The sequence below is a fragment of the Sciurus vulgaris genome (assembly GCF_902686455.1).
Source record: "Sciurus vulgaris genome assembly, chromosome: 14".
Lineage (NCBI taxonomy): Eukaryota > Metazoa > Chordata > Mammalia > Rodentia > Sciuridae > Sciurus > Sciurus vulgaris.
This window is the reverse complement of record NC_136475.1, coordinates 67361636-67378705: the sequence shown is the minus strand read 5'-3', so window position 1 is coordinate 67378705 and position 17070 is coordinate 67361636. Positions and strand designations below refer to the sequence as shown.

Genomic DNA, 17070 nt, shown 5'->3' with positions numbered 1-17070 from the left:
CTGTACTTCCAGCAACTCTAAAGGCTGAGGCAGGAGGATCACAAGTTCCAGGCCAGTCTTAGCAACTCAGCAAGAAATTAGTAATAATGGACACTATTGAAATAACTCTCAAATATTGAATAATAGACCTTGGATTAAATAAAATTACTTGATAAATGTCTTCATTTTGATCACTATATTGTAGTTATGTAAGAGAATGTCCTTGTTCTCAGGAAATACATATTAAAGTCTTAGGAGTAAAAGGACATAATATCTGAAACTCAAGAAAGTTAGGAAAAAAATACATACATGTACATAGAGCCAATGACAAAGCAAATAAAGCAAAACATTAATTGGTGAATGAGAGTAAAGGATGTAAGAGTTCACTGCATGGTCTTAGAAAGTTTTCTGGATTGTCTGTTTTGGCAAATATAGTAATATAATCTACATACACATTGGAACTGTTTTTGTTTTTGTTTTTGTTTTGTAGCAGGGATTGAACTCAAAGGTGATTAACCACTGAGCCACATCCCCAACTCTTTTTACTTTTATGTTGAGACAGGGTCTCACTAAGGTTGCTTACAGCCTTGCTAAGTTGCTGAGGCTGGTTTCAAACCTGAGATCCTCTTGCCTCAGCCTCCCAAACTGCTGAGATTACAGGCATGTGCCATTGTGCGTGGCTGAAACTGCTATTTTTCTAGGTTTGAGGTTGTTTTGATAAAGGCAATTGACATAAAAAAGTCATATATTTCTTCTTCTGCATGATGGTGAGAAAAATACTATAAAATTTTGGCATGATGATAATATTCACTCAGGAAATACATTACCTTTATAGCGGGTCATGAGCTGCTTAAAATCTAACTGTTGATCTGGTACTGCATCTTTGACAGAATCCTGATCCTGGAGGTGAAGGGACAGCCTCAGGTCTTCCTCCACTTCTTCAAATGCAGTTCTGTTGCGCCTTGCTTTAAGTTTTTCCTTTGCAATCTGTTTCATGGAGCGCATATATGGGCTCCCATCCTGTAACACATATCTGAAGAAGGAAGACAAAAAGAACATGTCTATGAGCTGGGTGTGGTGGCCCATGCCTGTAATCCCAGTGGTTTGGGAGGCTGATGTAGGATTGCAAGTTCAAAGCCAGCTTCAGCAATGGCAAGGTGCTAAGATAATCAGTGAGACCCTACAAATAAAATACAAAATAGGGTTGGGGATGTGGTTCAGTGGTCGAGTGCCTCTGAGTTCAAATCCCCAATACACCCCCCTGTAAAAAAAAAAGCACATGTCTATGATGTGGGTCTGTTGGTGAGGAATCAAAGTATTCCCTTATTTTATGTGTTTATTTTATTCCCTTATTTTATGTGCTCTTTCAGCAGAATGCTGCTCTGTTTCTGCCTAACTCATGCTATCCTTCCAACCAAACTAAGATTCTGCTGGCTGTGCCCTATTTCTGGTTGGAAACACACTGAAATGCCTTTGGTTCTGTGCAGAACAAATAAAAATTTGGGAAAGAAAATCCTATCCAGGAAAAATATCAAGGACAGTCAGAAAACACATTTGAGTTGTATTTTCAGTAACACCTCCCCTCATTTTATTTTCTTCTTTGACCATTTATCAATTCCCAATAGTTTCAACTATCATTCCCACTGGTGCAACCAAATTTAAACCCAAACCACTAGTTGTTGACTGAACATCTCTACAAAACCATCCTCAAAATATTTCAAAATTTTCTCATTAGTATTTGTCCATGATACTATTAGACTTCATAGCAAAGTGGAAAATGACTAGATTTGCAACCGAAAGCTCTAGATTTAAGTCCAAGGTTTGCCACTAAACCAACTTGCCATGAAACTTTTAGTAAATTAATTTCAAAGGGTTTTATTTTCTCATCATTTGGGGGAGTCAGCCTAGATAACTGGTTTGAAACTATTTTTCCTGGAGCCCTAAAGGTTTCTCAGAGCCCCTGGAAAAGGTAAAAAATGGGAGGAAGAAAACAAATAGGGGGCCAAGTGTGGTGTTGCATGCCTGTAATCCCAGCAGCTCATGAGGGTGAGGAAGGAGGATCCTGAGTTCCAAGCCAGCCTCAGTAACTTAGTGAGGCCCTAAGCAACTCAGTGAGACCCTGTTTCTGAGTAAAATACAAAAAAGGGCTGGGGAAGTGGCTCCATGGTTAAGTATCCCTGGGTTCAATCCCTGGTACAAATAAAAAAAAAGAAAAGAAAAGAAAAGAAAACAACCAGGGCTCTGGTCCTTCCTTTTGCCTTCTTCCAGTTGGATCATTCCTGTTTTAGCTCTCAATTCTTCATGATTTCCTACAAGATTTCATTTATAGACAATGTACTTGATGAGAAAATAAATGTACTTGAAATTTAAAAAAAGGCTTAAAAACCTATGATTATATAAATTTTTATTTCCTCCAACCCTTTCCCTCCATTAAATGCCACATTTTCTTCTTGTATTCAACACTCATTTGTTCCTTTAACACATACCAAATATCAACTTTACGTGAGCGACTGTGGCAATACTGTATGTATGGTATGTAAAAATGAATACTCTTCTAGAAACTCAGAAACTCAAGAATAGGTCAAAGCAACTCACTACATCACAAACAGGTGGAAAAAACATTGCTAGGTCTATAAGAAAAGTACTCATGACGTCTTAAAAAAATATATTTATATATATATTAGTTGCAGATGGACACACCACCTCCATTTTATTCGTCCAGTTTTATGTGGTGTTGAGGATTGAACCCAGTGCCTCACATGCTAGGCAAGTGCTCTACCACTGAGCTACAACTCCAGCCCTGACCCATGACTTCTAACAAAGAATTAATAGAAGAAGGAAATTTCATGGAGGTAGCATTCAAGTTGAGTGTTAATAACTGGATAAGGAAGAGGAAGACAGAAATAAAGATATAAAGATAGTAACAGCATAACATATTTGAGAAACAGTGAGTAGTCTGATGGTGTGTGGGTAGGAGAATACAGTAGGGAGGGAGGTTAAATATAGGTTGAAGTCAGCTGATATGGGCCTTGAATGTCCACAGTCTGGATAAAAGGGAGTCAATGCAAGTTTTCAGAAGAGCAGGAGCATGACTAATTCTACACTAAAAAGATTCAATGAGTTAGGAAGTAAGAAAATAAACACCAGCAAACTTGAATTCCTCAGAAACTCAAATTCAACAGGAGTAGGATGGGACCTAGAAAATAAAAGCTTTAATAAGTTCCCTAAGTATTCTTTTTTGGACTTATGTTTAAGATGCCAGATCTCAGTGTTGTTTTCTTTTCTTTTCTTTCTTTTTTTTTTTTACTTAAGAATACACTTGAACTTTAATAGGGGGCATTTTTGAAAAATAAGTTTTGCTGCTAATGTAGCTTAAAAACAAAAATATGTTTACAGTCTCAGTTTTTGAATTTTTTTTTTTGGGGGGGAAGGGGTACTGGGGATTGAACTCAGGGGCACTTGACCACTGAGCTATATCCCCAGCCCTATTTGTGTGTTTTAGTTAGAGACTGGGTCTCGATTTGTTGCTTAGAGCCTTGCTAAGTTACTGAGGCTGGTTTTGAATTTGGGTGCCTCCTGCCTCAGCCACCTGAGCCGCTGGGATTATAGTCAGGAGTGTTTTCATCCTAGCATATACAGTTCAGGAATGAAGATGGTGATCTGGAGTTCTTGTCACAGAAGTGACCATTACAATCCCATGAGTCTAAGCCAACAGGGAGCTTAATATTGAGAAGAAATAGGGCAGGAATAAAATCTTGGGGAATTCTCAAGAGCAGGCGAGAAATCTGTTTGTGTAAATGGACAGTGCCATTTTCTACCTAGTACCGTGATTACGCATACAGACTGCTTAACACTCCAACTACACTGCAAACTCTTTGAGAGTAGAATGATGATGATAATAATAATTAACATTTATAAAGTATGTACTTAGCTTGTATATCTCAGGCACAGTTCTAAGCATTCTGCAATTATTAATTTATCAATTAATCCTCATAACAACCCAGTAAAGAAGCTAATAGTAATACACCCCTTTTACATATGATGAAACTGAGGTACTAAGAGATTAGACTACTTGCCAGAGTGACAGTAAGTAAAGGGTTTTAAGTACTGGCAATTTGCTGACATAAAGGAGAAAACAGAATGTTCAAATAAAAAATTGGAAGAAAGACTAATACACATATAGTATCCTGGCATTTTTTTTTTTGGGGGGGAGGGGTACCAGGGATTGAACCCAGTGATGCTCAACCACTGAGCCACATCCTCAGCCCTATTTTGTATTTTATTTAGAGACAGGGTCTCACTGAGTTGCTTAGCACCTGGCTTTTGCTGAGAATGGCTTTGAACTTGCAATCCTCCTGTCTCAGCCGGGATTACACCCATGTGCTACTATACCCGGCAGTATCCTGGCACTCTGAAGTTAAATAATAATGCTGCTTTCAAGGATGTTTGTTGAACCTTGATTAACATCTTCCTTACCTTGTCACAGCAACTGCATCTTCCAGAAAAAACTGATCAACAGGAAACGTACGACCTAGAAAAACAAGAAAACAAAATAGAAAAGTCTCAGAATTCCCATTAAACTGTAATGAAATGTTTGTTTATATATATATCAATTGAATGATATTTGTATGTAATCAATTGTAGAAGGATAAACCAAAGCCCAGTGTGATAAGTCAACTACACAAAGAGACTGTGAAATATGTATATTTATACACACAAACACATAAAATTCTCTTAAAACAAAGTTTGGCTCATTAAAGTTCTATTTGTTCTGTGGTCTTAAAAGTATATATTAAAAAGTTTTTGATGACACAGTGGCAAGAGCAGATTCCAGTTAATAAGAAAACAGAAATGGATAGGTGGAGAAATGACAATTAGCCCTTTTTAACCTGTTACTCCTTTCCCACCCTCTCTTCTTCCCCAATGTATGACCTTTAAACATTTGACACTTATATTCTAGATCAAGCATACAGTTTCTTTTACAAATCTATTGTTAACATTCTGATAACCAGAACTAATGGTACTATTACTCATCAGTCAGTGCTTCCAAACTGTCCCTTTAGTAATCAATTGTAAAAGACATAAATCAAAGTTTGGAGTGATAAGTCAATTGCACAATGAGACTATGAAAACATCCAAAGAAAACAGGCTATACAACCTCATTTTCCTCCAGAGTAGACAATATCCAGAAATTTAGCACAATTCAGAAATGAACAAATATGCTATATACAAACATATATTCCCTTTGACTAATTACCACTAGAAACACGCATTTTTATTTTAAACACAATGAGGGGACCAGGGATGAACCTGGGTAATAAGAGTGCTTGCATAGCATGTGGAAGGCCCAGGGTTCAATCCCTAGCATCACAAAAATAAAAACAAAACAAATAAGTAATCAAAATAGAATGCTAGAAATTCTAAATAATCAAGACTTTTTAAAGTCACATACAAAATTAAAATCTTCAGGCAAATGGAGTTATTACCTCCCTATCAATCACATTATATAGTTATGATTGTTGTAAATTAATCACTTCTCCTCTAGAAAGAGGTATAAATACTTATTAATATATGTCTCAAGTGAGCTTTAAAATATATTTGCTTATTAGAATGATATACATGTAAGATGCATTTTAATCACCTGGTATAGTAATAACTGGGCAGGAATTGAAATATTCTGAAAAGAGTTCAGCATTTAAAGTTGCACTCATTAGAATAACTTGAAGAGTAGGCCTCTGCAACACAATGTCCTTCAAAACTAGCAGTAAGAAGTCACTAGAGAAAAATAAAAGAAACACCTGAGGATCAAACAAATTTAATATATGAAAATTAATAACTTGATAGATTTGGGGCAAGGAATATGTAAGACTGTGTGAATAAAAATATTGTAATACTCAGAAAGATGTGTCATGTTCCTGGATGTGAAGACTTACAAATAACAATAGAATTTATCATCAAAATTGATAATTCTACTTCTTAATATCTATAGGTATACAAAAAGCATATACAAGGATTTTCATTATAGCATTCTTTGTAACAGTAAAACAACAAATACTATCAAAATGTCCACTGACCAAGAAATGGTTGACAATATCATCCAATCTATGAAATAACATGAGGCAGATAAAAAGAATAAGATAGAGCTCTAGATAATGACAAGAAAACACTTCTAAGACATACTGCTAGTGGGAAAAATGAAGCTATGCAAAGATATTTACTGCAGAATAGCAACACTCTTATTGGCCTCCCTGCTTCAGCCTAGACTCCTACAATCTCTTTACAATAATGGTCAACCAATAACATTCGAATGTCAATCTGATTATGCTATTGTTCTGCTCAAAATCCTTCTGTGATTGCTCATCAGAGTCCTTAATATCAAGGCCCTACATGACAAGCTTTCATGCCCCGCCATTCAATGCCCTATTGCTTTCGCCCGCAACGCACTCGGCTCCAGCAATGAGTGAGGCTCGCATTTCACAACCTTTGTTCCTGGCATTAATCTGCCTGGATGGGCTTCTTCCAGCCTTTCACGTGGATAACTCCCTCACTTCCTTCAAGTCTTTACTCAAAAGATATCTTTTTAGCAAGGCCTTCCTTGGTTAACCTCTTTACAATTTCAAGTGATCCTCCCTGCTTTAACTTTTCCTCTTAGCACTTAATGTACTTTGTATTTTACTTATTTACCTTGCTTCCCAAACTCTCAGAGTGTAAGCTCTTCAAGGAAAAGGATTTTGGCTTATTTGTTCACTACTCCAGTGTCTAGAACAATGCCTGGGACATACTGAGTATTCAATGAATACTTATTAACTTATGAAATGTATATATCATTTGTGTAAAAAAAGCCTAAAAATAAAATTATCTCTAATGAAGTAAACACATATGTTGATGCATACAGATATAATCATTTAAGACTTATTACTGGGCTGGGGAGATAGCTCAGCTGGTAGAGTGCTTGCCTTGCAAGCATAAGGCCCTGAGTTCGATCCCCAGTACCGCAAAAAAGGAAAAAAAAAAAAAAAAGACTTATTACTGTCTTTAATTATTTCTTTTTATTTTGTTCTGTTCTTTTTATCTAGAAATCTGCTTTAGTTTCTGATTTCTTTGTATTTCTTATTTACTAGTTTATCAGTGTACTTTATTTCTTCTAATAGTCTTCTGGTTAATATCTTCCCTATTCAGTTACATTTTATCAGTTGGGTCCTCTCTTCAAGTTTTCTTTTTTTTTTAAAGTTTTGTGATTAGCCATTTTCTGTTTTTCTATCAGTCCACCAAGTTTACTTAGATTCTTTCCTCCTCTCAAGCTACATATAATAACATAATACTTTATGAGAAAACCTCATAATTTTCAAAGAACCTTCTTTATTTTTCCTACTGTTTTTTTTCACACCCTAGGGCAGGATCCACGTGACAAACTATGATCAATGCCATCTCTCTATGTGGCCCTTTCTCAGTATTTGACTTTAGGTTTCGATTCTTTAATGATTTTTAAGTCATTAAAATAAAGCCTAAATGCCTTAATATCCACAGTTTATAAGAACCTGGAAGAGCCAGCTCTTGCTTCCTCTTGCTCCTGCTTGCTTCTCATTCACTACATACCAGCCACATTCTTCCTTTAGTTTCTGGACACGCCAAGCCCTTTCCCACTGCAGAATTCTCCCTCGTGCTATCCTTGCTCCACTTGTCACATGGGACTCCCTTTCACTGTTCAGTTTTCAACTTAAATATTTCTTTGTCAATATGGTCTCTGACCATTTTACGAGTTTCTCCCTCCAAACACAGCTCCTGTTTATTTCTTCACAGTACTTATTCCAATTTGTAATTACTTGTTTGCTTGTTCATTTCATTGAACTATAAAAGATCAGAGGGTACCACATATACTTTTTACCACTGTGTTCCCAATAACTACTGTATCACTTGACAATGAAGACATTCTCTCTCTCTCTCTCTCTCTATATATATATATATATGTATATAGATAGATATACATCTGAAATGCTTATTGAATAACCAAAAAGTCAAGGAAGCACAAATTGACCAGTCCATGTGATCCAACATGCATCACATCTGTTTTTCCTACTAGGCAGAGTGTCCAGTTTAGTATGATGCCCAAGAGGGTGAGAGGTATCTCTTCTAACTCAACAGGGTGAGTCTGTCTAATAGCAAGACTCTCCTAGAGAAGAATACATGCTCTTCTAGCTAGCAGTGTTAGTGCTATAGACCCTGCAGCTCAGGAAAGTTGTTCCTCCTCTCTAATATAGCCTTCCCTATGGCAAATTACCATTACAAAGTCTATGAAACTCAACTGGAGAGAGAACACATTTTTTTCTATCATGTCTTCATTTTTAAGTGTGTGTATGTTTGATGGAAATAAAATCTTCGTTTTACCTTTCTTCTGTCCTCTCATGAACTTCGTCAACAATGATATGGGTAACTCCTTGGAGAGCTGTATCTCCTTCTAGCCTTCTCAGCAGCACTCCTGTGGTGCAGTATAACAGTCTGGTGGCTGAAGACTTATACAAAAAGGCAATATCAAACATGAATAAAACTCTTGAAAAAATATTTACTGGCAAGCCATTTTGAATAGATAAGAATAAAGAATATTAAAACACCAGTGGTTCCATTTAATGTGAAAAATAATAAATATACAATTTCTTGCTGAGGACAGGACAACAATAAAATCTTTTTTGCTTTGCATCAAACTTTTAAATTTAAGATTCTCTTAAAAAGTATTCAAAATTATTAAAAAACATAAAAAAGTGAGTGATGAAATCAATTCTACGTTTGTCCTAGCTTTCAGAGAATTTATCAGATCACTCTGCTACTAAAAAATAAGAAACCTTAATAAAGGAAATTTGGTGCAATCACATAAGAGTTCTTGTATCAAAATATTTCTAAAGGATTTCAGCCCTACTGAAGTTGTTATTAATTTAAAATAACTGGACAGCATATATCCCAACTGCCCACAAATCTCCAAACTCCAAAGACTTTTCAAAAGAAAACTACATTTCTGTTAGCAGGAAATAAGCAAAGCATACACACCTTGACACTTTCTAACCGAATCTGATATCCCACGGTCAGACCCACTCTTTCTGCTCTTTCTTTAGCAACTCGTTCAGCAACAGAGATCGCAGAGATTCGTCGGGGTTGGGTACAGATGATGTTAGCCACTTTCTCAGGTGGCCCGCCCAGAGAATCATCCAGAATAAATTGTGGAATCTGTGTGGTTTTCCCACATCTGTATGTCAAAACAAATGAGTCCTAAAATGAAGTTTTCAAGGGCTAGTTAACAAAGCAATCAAAGGCAATGAGGAAAGTGATAAAACTAATTAATCAGTTTCATCTATCTTCTGAGACCACCCACTGACTTATTACCTAGAGTTAATAAATTCTAAGAAATTGTACCTGAGATTAAAAAGGCAATCACACAAAAGTATTAATCATTTATAAAACTGGAGCTATTGAACAGACATATTTCAGCCTATAAATTTCTCTAGAAATGTGAACTTTACATATGAATCCTAATAAAAGGAATATTAGCTTGTGATTATTCAAATATTTCATATTTCCCCCTGTGATGTGTATTGAGTTGGCTATAAGAGGACTGAGGTTAAAAAGAGAAGAAACTGGAAGATACAAGATTACTAGTACATTTATGAGTTGGGCACAAATATAATTATTAAATTGGGTACTTTTGAATTAAGAATTAAAATTCAGCCAGCAACTTAAACCTCCTAAAAAGATTTGTATAACATATGGAGAATGTGAACAGGAAAGATAATGTGCCTTAAGTTGTTCTTAAATGAAAAAAAAAAAAAAAAAAAAAAAAAGCTTTAAAGAAATCAGAATTAATGCAGAAGATGAAGAGTTTTAAAGTTAAATGTCTAGAACTATCTTTTAAATTTAAAAATAGGGCTTGTTAAAAGGCTTCAGCTGGACCCTTTGCCTTTAAATTGTTTCAAGGCAGAGGTATACAATATCTATAAGCTCCTAGATGAATTTCTGAGTTTTTTTTTTTTGTAATTTGGCTCTATAGGCTTCAGAAGTTGCAATACCAGCCCCTGTGGAGTATTATTTAATATCTAACAGAAAAAGTGCCAATAACAACAACATAGGATTTTTTGGGTTTTTTGTTTGTTTGTTTGTTTTTAATAGTTTTTAGTTGTCAATGGGCATTTATTTATTTATTTATATGTGGTGCTAAGAATTGAACCTAGTGCCTCACACATGCTAGACAAGCGCTCTACCACTGAGTCACAACCCCAGCCCCCAAGGTAGGTTTTTTAAAAGTAGAACTAGATATAGCAACCACTGTACACATCACATTTGTCAGTGAAAGCTGTATCACAAATACATTACTTTCTTACCCAGTCATACCACTTATGACAACCACTTGGTGCTTGCTCAGCAATTTAAGAATGGTTTCTCTTTCTTCCCAAGCAGGGAGTGATTGTCTTTCTTGTAGAATTGACTGGAACTGTCTGGAAGCCTAATAAAAATCAATGATAAGGCATTAGTTAAGTTTTTTTGCATCCTCTTTCACAAGGTTCTGAATCCAGAATCCCGGTAGGACCTACCCTTTCTACTCTTTCTTTAGCAATTTGTTCTGAGACAGTGATTACAGAGATTTATTAGGATTGGATGCAGATGATTTTAGTCAGAAGACTGGCTACTCAAAAAATCAACCAGAATAATTTACGGAATTTATATAGTTTTCCTCTATTTGAATAAGCTGAAATATCTTATAATAAACCCCTCTCACTTAGCATCTATCCAGCTCTTCCTGACAAGAATCTATATACCAGCACTGTTCCATAGGACCATATGTGTTCATGGAAATGTTCTATACCTTCGCTGTCCAATATAAGCAATTTCGGGCCACATGTGAGTACAGAGCCCTTGAAATATGGATAATGCTTGTGAGGAATAGCCAAAGGTGATTAAAAATTACCATAGTGGAGTGCATAGGTCTACAAAATATCAGATTTTTTTTTCCAAAAAAATCAGTAAGAGCACTTGCCAAAGGATTATTTTTGGCCCTTCACCACAATTATGTTAATCAGTTTCCTATCTAGTGGACAGCACTATAAACACTGCATTGTATTTTTAAATTATGGGGGAAAAGAAGAGGAGAGAGAATGGTTAATGGGTACAAAAGTATAGCTGAATAGGAGGAATAACTCCTAATGCTCTATAGCGTAGTAAAGTAATTATGGTTGACAACAATTAATCATATATTTCAAATTAGAGAGGATTTGGAATGTTCCCAACATAAAGAAATGATATGAGAAGAAAGATAAATCAATTGCCCTCAGCTGATCATTACATATTATATACATGTACTGAAATGTCACATAGAAGCCCATAAAAATGAACAATTAAAAATTTAAAAATTAGCTGGATACAGTGGCACAAGCCTGTAATTCCAACAATCTGGGAAGATGAGGCAGGAAGATAACAAGTTTGAGGCCAGCCTTGGCAACTTAGCAAGTCACTGTCTCAAAATAAAAAAATAGGGCTGGTAATGTAGCTCAATGAGTGCTCCTGGGTTCCATTCCCATTAGCCAAATCCCAACACTGTTCCCCACAAAAAAAGAACAAAGGAAAAGAAATAGAAAAAAAAATTTTAAATAAGAAAAACTGTGGCTGTATTATTATTATTTTTTGTAGTTGTAGATGGACAGAATGCCTTTATTTTGCTTATTTTTATGTGGTGTTAAGGATCAAATGTAGTGCCTCACACGTGCTAGCAAGTGCTCTGCCACTGAGCTACAGCCCCAGCCCTGTGGCTCTACTTTTTAACAATAAGAATTCATACTCCTCGCAACTCTAGCCGGAGCAATTAGGCAGACTAAAGAAATTAAAGGGATACGAATTGGAAAAGAGGAACTTAAGCTGTCACTATTTGCGGATGACATGATTTTATATTTAGAGGATCCAAAAACCTCCTCCAGAAAACTTCTAGACCTCATCAATGACTTCAGCAAAACAGCAGGCTATAAAATCAACACGCATAAATCTAAAGCATTTTTATATCAAGTGATGAAACAGCTGAAAGGGAAATGAGGAAAACAACCACATTTGCAATAGCCTCAAAAAAAATAAAAGACTTGGGAATCAATCTAACCAAAGAGGTAAAAGATCTCTACAATGAAAACTATAAAACATTGAAGAAAGGAATTGAGGAAGACCTTAGAAGATGGAAAGATCTCCCATGTTCTTGGATAGGCAGAATTAATATTGTCAAAATGGCCATACTACCAAAAGTGCTATATAGATTCAATGCAATTCCAATTAAAATTCCAATGACGTACCTTACAGAAACAGAGCAAGCAATCATGAAATTCATCTGGAAGAATAAGAAACCCAGAATAGCTAAAGCAATCCTTAGCAGGAAGAATGAAACAGGGGGTATCGCAATACCAGAACTTCAACTATACTACAAAGCAATAGTAACAAAAACAGCATGGCACCAAAATAGACAGGTAGATCAACGGTACAGAATAGAGGACACGGACACAAACCCAAATAAATACAATTTTCTAATACTAGACAAAGGTGCCAAAAATATGCAATGGAGAAAAGATAGCCTTTTCAACAAATGGTGCTGGGAAAACTGGAAATGCATATGCAACAGAATGAAACTAAACCCCTATCTCTCACCCTGCACAAAAATCAACTCACAATGGATCAACGACCTTGAAATCAGACCACAGCCCCTGCATCTTACAGAAGAAAAAGTAGGTCCAAATCTTCACCTTGTTGGCTTAGGATCAGACTTCCTTAATAGGACTCCCATAGCAAAAGAAATAAAAGCAAGAATCAATAACTGGGATAGATGCAAACTAAATAGCTTTCTCTCAGCAAAGGAAACTATCAGCAATACGAAGAGAGAGCCTACAGAGTGGGAGAATATCTTTGCTACTCATACTTCAGATAGAGCACTAATTTCCAGAATATATAAAGAACTCAAAAAACTCTACACGAAAAATACAAATAGCCCAATCAACAAATGGGCTAAGGATATGAACGGACACTTCACAGAAGAAGATCTACAAGCAATCAACAAACATATGAAAAAATGTTCACCATCTTTTTTTTTTTTTTTTAAACAAGATGTCTGTGTTGGTCAGCTTTTCATTGCTGTGACCAAAACACCAGACATGAACAACTTAAAGGAGGAAGGCTTTATTTTGTCCCACAGTTTCAGAGGTTTCCATCCATAATCATCCAATTCCATTGCTCTGGGCCTGAGGGACAAGGGAATGAAGAGAAGATGAACCCTTCCAAGGCACACCCCCAGTGACCCACTTCCTCGGAGGAAGTCCCACCTCCCAGTAGTTCATCCAGCTCATTGGATTAGTCCATCAAGTGCATTAATCCACTGATGAGGTCAGAATCCTTATGACCCAATCACTCCCAAGAGCCCCACCTGTGAACACATGAGACTTTGCGGGACATTCCAGATCCAAACCAGAACAATGTCAAAATGGCTGGGGATATAGCTCCGTGGTGGAGTTCCTGCCTAGCATGCATGAGGCCCTGTTTTTTTTTTTTTTTTTTTTTTTTTTTTTTTTGTGGTGCTGGGGATTGAACCCAGGGCCTTGTGCTTGCAAGACAAGCACTCTACCAACTGAGCTATATCCCCAGCCTGAGGCCTTGGTTTTGATCCCCAGTACAAAACAACAACCAATACAACAAAACAAAAATGAAAAAACAATGTCAAAATGTAAAGTGGATGAAATATACTGGGTATTGGGTTAGTGGCCAGAGAAGGCTTCTTTTATAGAGGATATTTAATTAAATCAGTGGTTCTCCAAGTTATTCTTAGGACCAGCAGCCTCAGAGTTATCTGGAAACTGGCCAAAATGCAAATTCTCAGTCCTGAAACTCTGAAGATAGAGCCTGGCAATCAGTGTTTTAATAAGCTTAAAACTGATGCACAAATTTGAGTCTGTACTATTTCTCCCAATATTGATTGATATTCCTAATTAATTTATATGTTAATTCTCTAAAAATTGATATGTTTTCTTTTTCTAATTATTCTTTTTAGATATACATGACAGTAGAGTGTATTTTGGCATATTATACACACATGGAATGTAACTTATTCTAATTAGGATCCCATTCTTGTGGTTGAACATGATGTGGGGTTACACTGGTCTTGTATTCATATATGAACATAGGGAAGTTATGTCCAATTCATTATACTATCTTTTACATTTCCATTCCCTTTCTCTTCCCTTCATTCCCCTTTGTCTAATCCAATGAACTTCTATTCCATCCCCCCATTGTGAATTAGTATTAGTGTGTCAGAGAGAACATTAGGCCTTTGTTTTTTGGGATTGGCTTATTTCACTTAGCACGATAATCTCCAGTTATAGTCATTTACTGGCAAATGCCATAATTTCATTCTTCTTTGTGGCTAAATAATATCCCACTGTGTATATATATACATTTTCTTTATCCATTCATCTATCAAAGGGCACCTAGATTGGTTCCATAGCTTAGCTACTGTGAATTGAGTTTCAAAGAACATTGATGTGGCTGCTTCACTGTAGAATGGTAAATGCTGATTTTAAATCCTTTGGGTATAATCCAAGGAGTGGGGTAACTGGGTCAAATGGTGTCACCATCTTTAGTAATAAGAGAAATGCAAATCAAAACTACACTAAGATTCCTTCTCACCCCAATTAGAATTATCAAGAATACAAGCAATAGGTGTTGGAGAGGATGTGGGGAAAAAGGTACACTCATACATTGCTGGTGGGACTGCAAATTAGTGCAGCCACTCTGGAAAGCAGTGTGGAGATTCCTTAGAAAACTTGGAATGGACCTACCATTTGAGCCAGCTATCCCACTCCTCGGCCTATACCCAAAGGACTTAAAATCAGCATACTACAGAGATACAGCCACATCAATGTTCTTAGCTGCTCAATTCACAATAGCCAGACTGTGGAACCAACCTAGATGCCCTTCAACTGATGAATGGATAAAGAAACTGTGGTATATATATACAATGGAATATTACTCAGCTATAAAGAATAATAAAATTATGGCATTTGCAGGCAAATGGATGAAATTAGAGAATATCATGTTAAGTGAGATAAGCCAATCTCAAAAATCCAAAAGGCAAATGATTTCACTGACAAGCGGATGATGACACATAATGGAGGGTGGGGGGGGGGCAAGAATGGAGGAAGGAGGGACTGTATAGAGGGAAAAGAGAGGTGGGAGGGGTGGGGGGGAAGGAAAAACAACGGAATGAATCAAACATCATTACTCTATGGAAATGTATGAATATGCAAATGGTATGGTGTTACTCCATGTACAAACAGAAACAACATGTATCCCATTTGTTTACAATAAAAATAAATTAAAAAGCAAATTAAAGGAAAAAAAAAAAGAATTCATACTAAGTAGGGTGCAGTGGCATGCTAAGGCAGGACCATCACTTGAGTCCAGGAATTCAAAATCAGCCTGGGCAACACAGCAAGATCCCATTTCAAAAAAAGAATTTATACTAACATGCCATTTCCTGAATATAGTTTTATCATATAAATTTATCACACTAATCAAATAGACAATCTGCATATAAACGGGTAAAAACCAACATGAATTTTGGAAAACAGAGAACAGGGTTGAACCTGTTCTATGTGAGAGCTACTTACTCTCTATGTGACCTTTGACATTTATCCTGTGAACCTTTGAAATGGGGTCTGAATTCCTCCTTATCCTTCTTCTTTTATATATTAATTTTCTAATGTAAATGACAGTTATGAATATTCCTTTCACATATCAGACTGTCTATTATAGTACCAAAGGCACATGATTCTAAGAATTTGGTATACAGGTATGTTTGCTATTTATCAGTTGTGCACCCAAGTTTGCAGTACCACTCAGGATGAAAGAAAGAACCAATAGATACTAGGGAGGGTAGTCAAAGCCTCCCAACTCCTAATCCCTTCATCCATCCAGGGAGGCAACAATAGACCATCTCTCAGCACACAGTACCTGTTTCATCCGGAACTGCTTGCAGATTTTACTATTTTCAGCGTGTACTGATTTTGCCTGCCAGTCATATCTTTTGGAAATCTTTTTCTTAAGGTTCACATAGCTTTCATTCTCCACAAGAACTGGTGCTGGACCTTCATCCTCTTCTGCCTCCTCCTCAGGTTCTGATTCTTTTCCAACTTGAAGGGAACAGAAGTAAACATTTTCAATTTGCTCTTTTTTTTTTTTTTAGCAAAGGGGGATGTCACTGTCTAATGATATAACAACAAAATCATAAAAAGGAGAAAAAGTTGAAATTTGAATTTCCAATGTAGCTCAATAGTAGAGTGCTTCTGGGTTCCATCCCCATGAGCCAAATCCCAACACTGTCCCCCACAAAAAAAGAACAAAGGAAAAGAAACAAAAAAATTTAAAAATAAAGAAAAACTGTAGCTGAAACTTGAATAAAGTAGGTTCATTTACTTCAATACTATTTGTGCCGCTAAAGAACTAAAATACATATTTGCCGGGGCAGTGGTGCATGCCTGTAAATCAGCAGTTCAGGAGGCTGAGGAGGGAGGATTGTGAATTCAAAGCCAGCCTCAGCAACTTAGTGAGGCTCTACACAACTCAGTGAGACCCTGCCTCTAGATAAAAGGGTTGGGGATGTGGCTCAGTGGTAAAGAGCCCCTGGGTTCAATCCCTGGTACCAAAAAAATAAAAAATAAATAAAATAAAATAAAATGCATCTTCAAATAAACTTTACTCAAGTTTAAGTGGTATTGTTAAACCAAATTAAAAACAACAACTGAGGAATTATAGACTTTAAAAGGGTAAATTTTATGGTATATAAATGATATCTCAATAAAGTTGTTAAGAAAAAAAAATCCACAACACATAATTTTTCATTTTCCAGGAACACATTTGAATCCTATGTACTAGAAGCTGATATTAGGGAGTAGTGAGTAGTGGGCACAAAGAAAACCCTTGTAAATATCTAGCATCTACATCTTAGCATCCTTGTTCTCTATGTATTGATGTTTACCCAGGAAACTCATGAAATAATGAAAACTTTTTTTTTCTCTCAAGATGAACATATAT

General features: G+C 36.3%; 1 protein-coding gene across 2 annotated transcripts in view; it reads right to left on the bottom strand.

Annotated features, from left to right (window-relative positions):
* Positions 1-17070, bottom strand: part of DHX57 (DExH-box helicase 57) — a 56234-nt gene that overhangs the window by 23174 nt on the left and 15990 nt on the right. For both annotated transcript variants that reach the window (XM_079109851.1, XM_079109852.1), the window contains exons 6-12: positions 15991-16169; positions 10344-10465; positions 9019-9214; positions 8365-8489; positions 5621-5754; positions 4456-4510; positions 807-1012 (exon numbers count right to left, since the gene is read on the bottom strand). In XM_079109851.1, coding sequence (XP_078965977.1) covers positions 807-1012; positions 4456-4510; positions 5621-5754; positions 8365-8489; positions 9019-9214; positions 10344-10465; positions 15991-16169 — 1017 coding nt within the window. The remainder of the gene's footprint in view (positions 1-806; positions 1013-4455; positions 4511-5620; positions 5755-8364; positions 8490-9018; positions 9215-10343; positions 10466-15990; positions 16170-17070) is intronic.